This window comes from Cyprinodon variegatus, unplaced genomic scaffold (assembly GCF_000732505.1).
Source record: "Cyprinodon variegatus isolate N-32 unplaced genomic scaffold, C_variegatus-1.0 Scaffold1598, whole genome shotgun sequence".
In the NCBI taxonomy this organism is placed as follows: Eukaryota; Metazoa; Chordata; class Actinopteri; order Cyprinodontiformes; family Cyprinodontidae; genus Cyprinodon; species Cyprinodon variegatus.
In genome coordinates, this window is record NW_015152051.1 from 27140 (window position 1) to 28452 (window position 1313).

General features: G+C 48.6%; 1 protein-coding gene across 1 annotated transcript in view; it reads left to right on the forward strand.

Annotated features, from left to right (window-relative positions):
• LOC107104041 overlaps positions 1–1313 on the forward strand; it is a 15705-nt gene that overhangs the window by 7074 nt on the left and 7318 nt on the right. The window contains exons 3-4 of the mRNA XM_015403948.1: positions 536–757; positions 895–962. Of these exons, the coding sequence (XP_015259434.1) occupies positions 536–757; positions 895–962 (290 nt within the window). The remainder of the gene's footprint in view (positions 1–535; positions 758–894; positions 963–1313) is intronic.

The following is a 1313-nucleotide window of genomic DNA, read 5'->3' on the forward strand; positions in this document are numbered from 1 at the left end:
ATTACTCAAAGAATCCCAAACCCAAAGTCCTTCAATACATGTAGCAAAGGCTTTTAAGGCTTCTGGAATTATACCTTTGCCTAAGAAACCGTCTCTTGACCCAGATGAGTTGGTCAATTATAGACCTATATCCAATCTTCCTTTCTGATCTAGAATTCTTGAGAAAGTAGTTGCCAAACAAGTTTGCGATCACTTCCAGCATAATGAACTTTTTGAAGAGTTTCAGTCTGGCTTTAGAGCTCATCATAGCACTGAAACAGCTCTGGTGAAAGTCACTAATGATATTCTCATGGCCTCAGATAATTGACTTGTATCTGCGCTCGTCCTGTTGGATCTCAGTGCTGCATTTGATCCAGTTGATCATAATATTCTTTTAGAAAGACTTGAATTTTTTGGCTGGAGGGCGCCAAACTTCCCTACTTGTTTGGACGGATCACAAGAACCTGGAGTACCTCAAGACTGCCAGAAGGCTCAACCCCCGGCAGGCCAGATAGGCTCTGTTTTTTGGACTTTTTAATTTCTCCCTCTCCTATAGGCCCGGGTTTAAGAATGTCAAGCCTGATGCCCTCTCCAGGATGTTCGAGTCGGAGGAGGAGAGTCACCACCAAACCTCTGAGTTTATCCTCCCCGACTCCGTCAGATGTGCAGTGACCAGGCTCGATCTAGAAAAGGAGGTCAGGGATTCCCTGAGAGAGGTGCACATCTCAGAGGCCTGTCCCAAGAACAGACTTTTTGTCCCTCAGGAGGAAGATTCTGGGTTTCTGCCTTAGTGCACACCTGCATGGTCACCCTGGCATCACTAAACCCATCCGACTGCTATGTACCCAGTTTTGGTGGCCCATCTTGGTCAGTGATGTGAAGAGTTTTGTTTCTGCCTGCTCTCTCTGTGCCCAGGCTAAAGACACCCGCCGACCTCCCTCTGGTCTACTTCATCCCCTTCCTGTTCTCTCCCGGCCTTGGGCGTGCCTCTCTATGGATTTCGTCACTGGTCTATCACCCTCTCAGGGCCACACTGTCATCCTCACCATCGTTGACCGCTTCTCAAAAATGGTCCATCTGGTTCCTTTACCTAAGCTTCCCTCGGCTAACGAGATGGGATAATCCTGACAGGAGAGGTTTTTAAGCTTCACGGCCTACCGTCTGACATAGTGTCAGACAGCGGCCCTCAGTTTGTGGTCTGATACTGGCAGGAGTTTTGTGCCATGCTGGGCATAAAAGTTTAGCCTGGGTGCCAGTCCGAACTTAGTCCCGCCCACAAGGTTTGAGTTCGGGGAAGTTCGGTCTGGCTCTGCTCCATAGTAGCGCGAGTATTA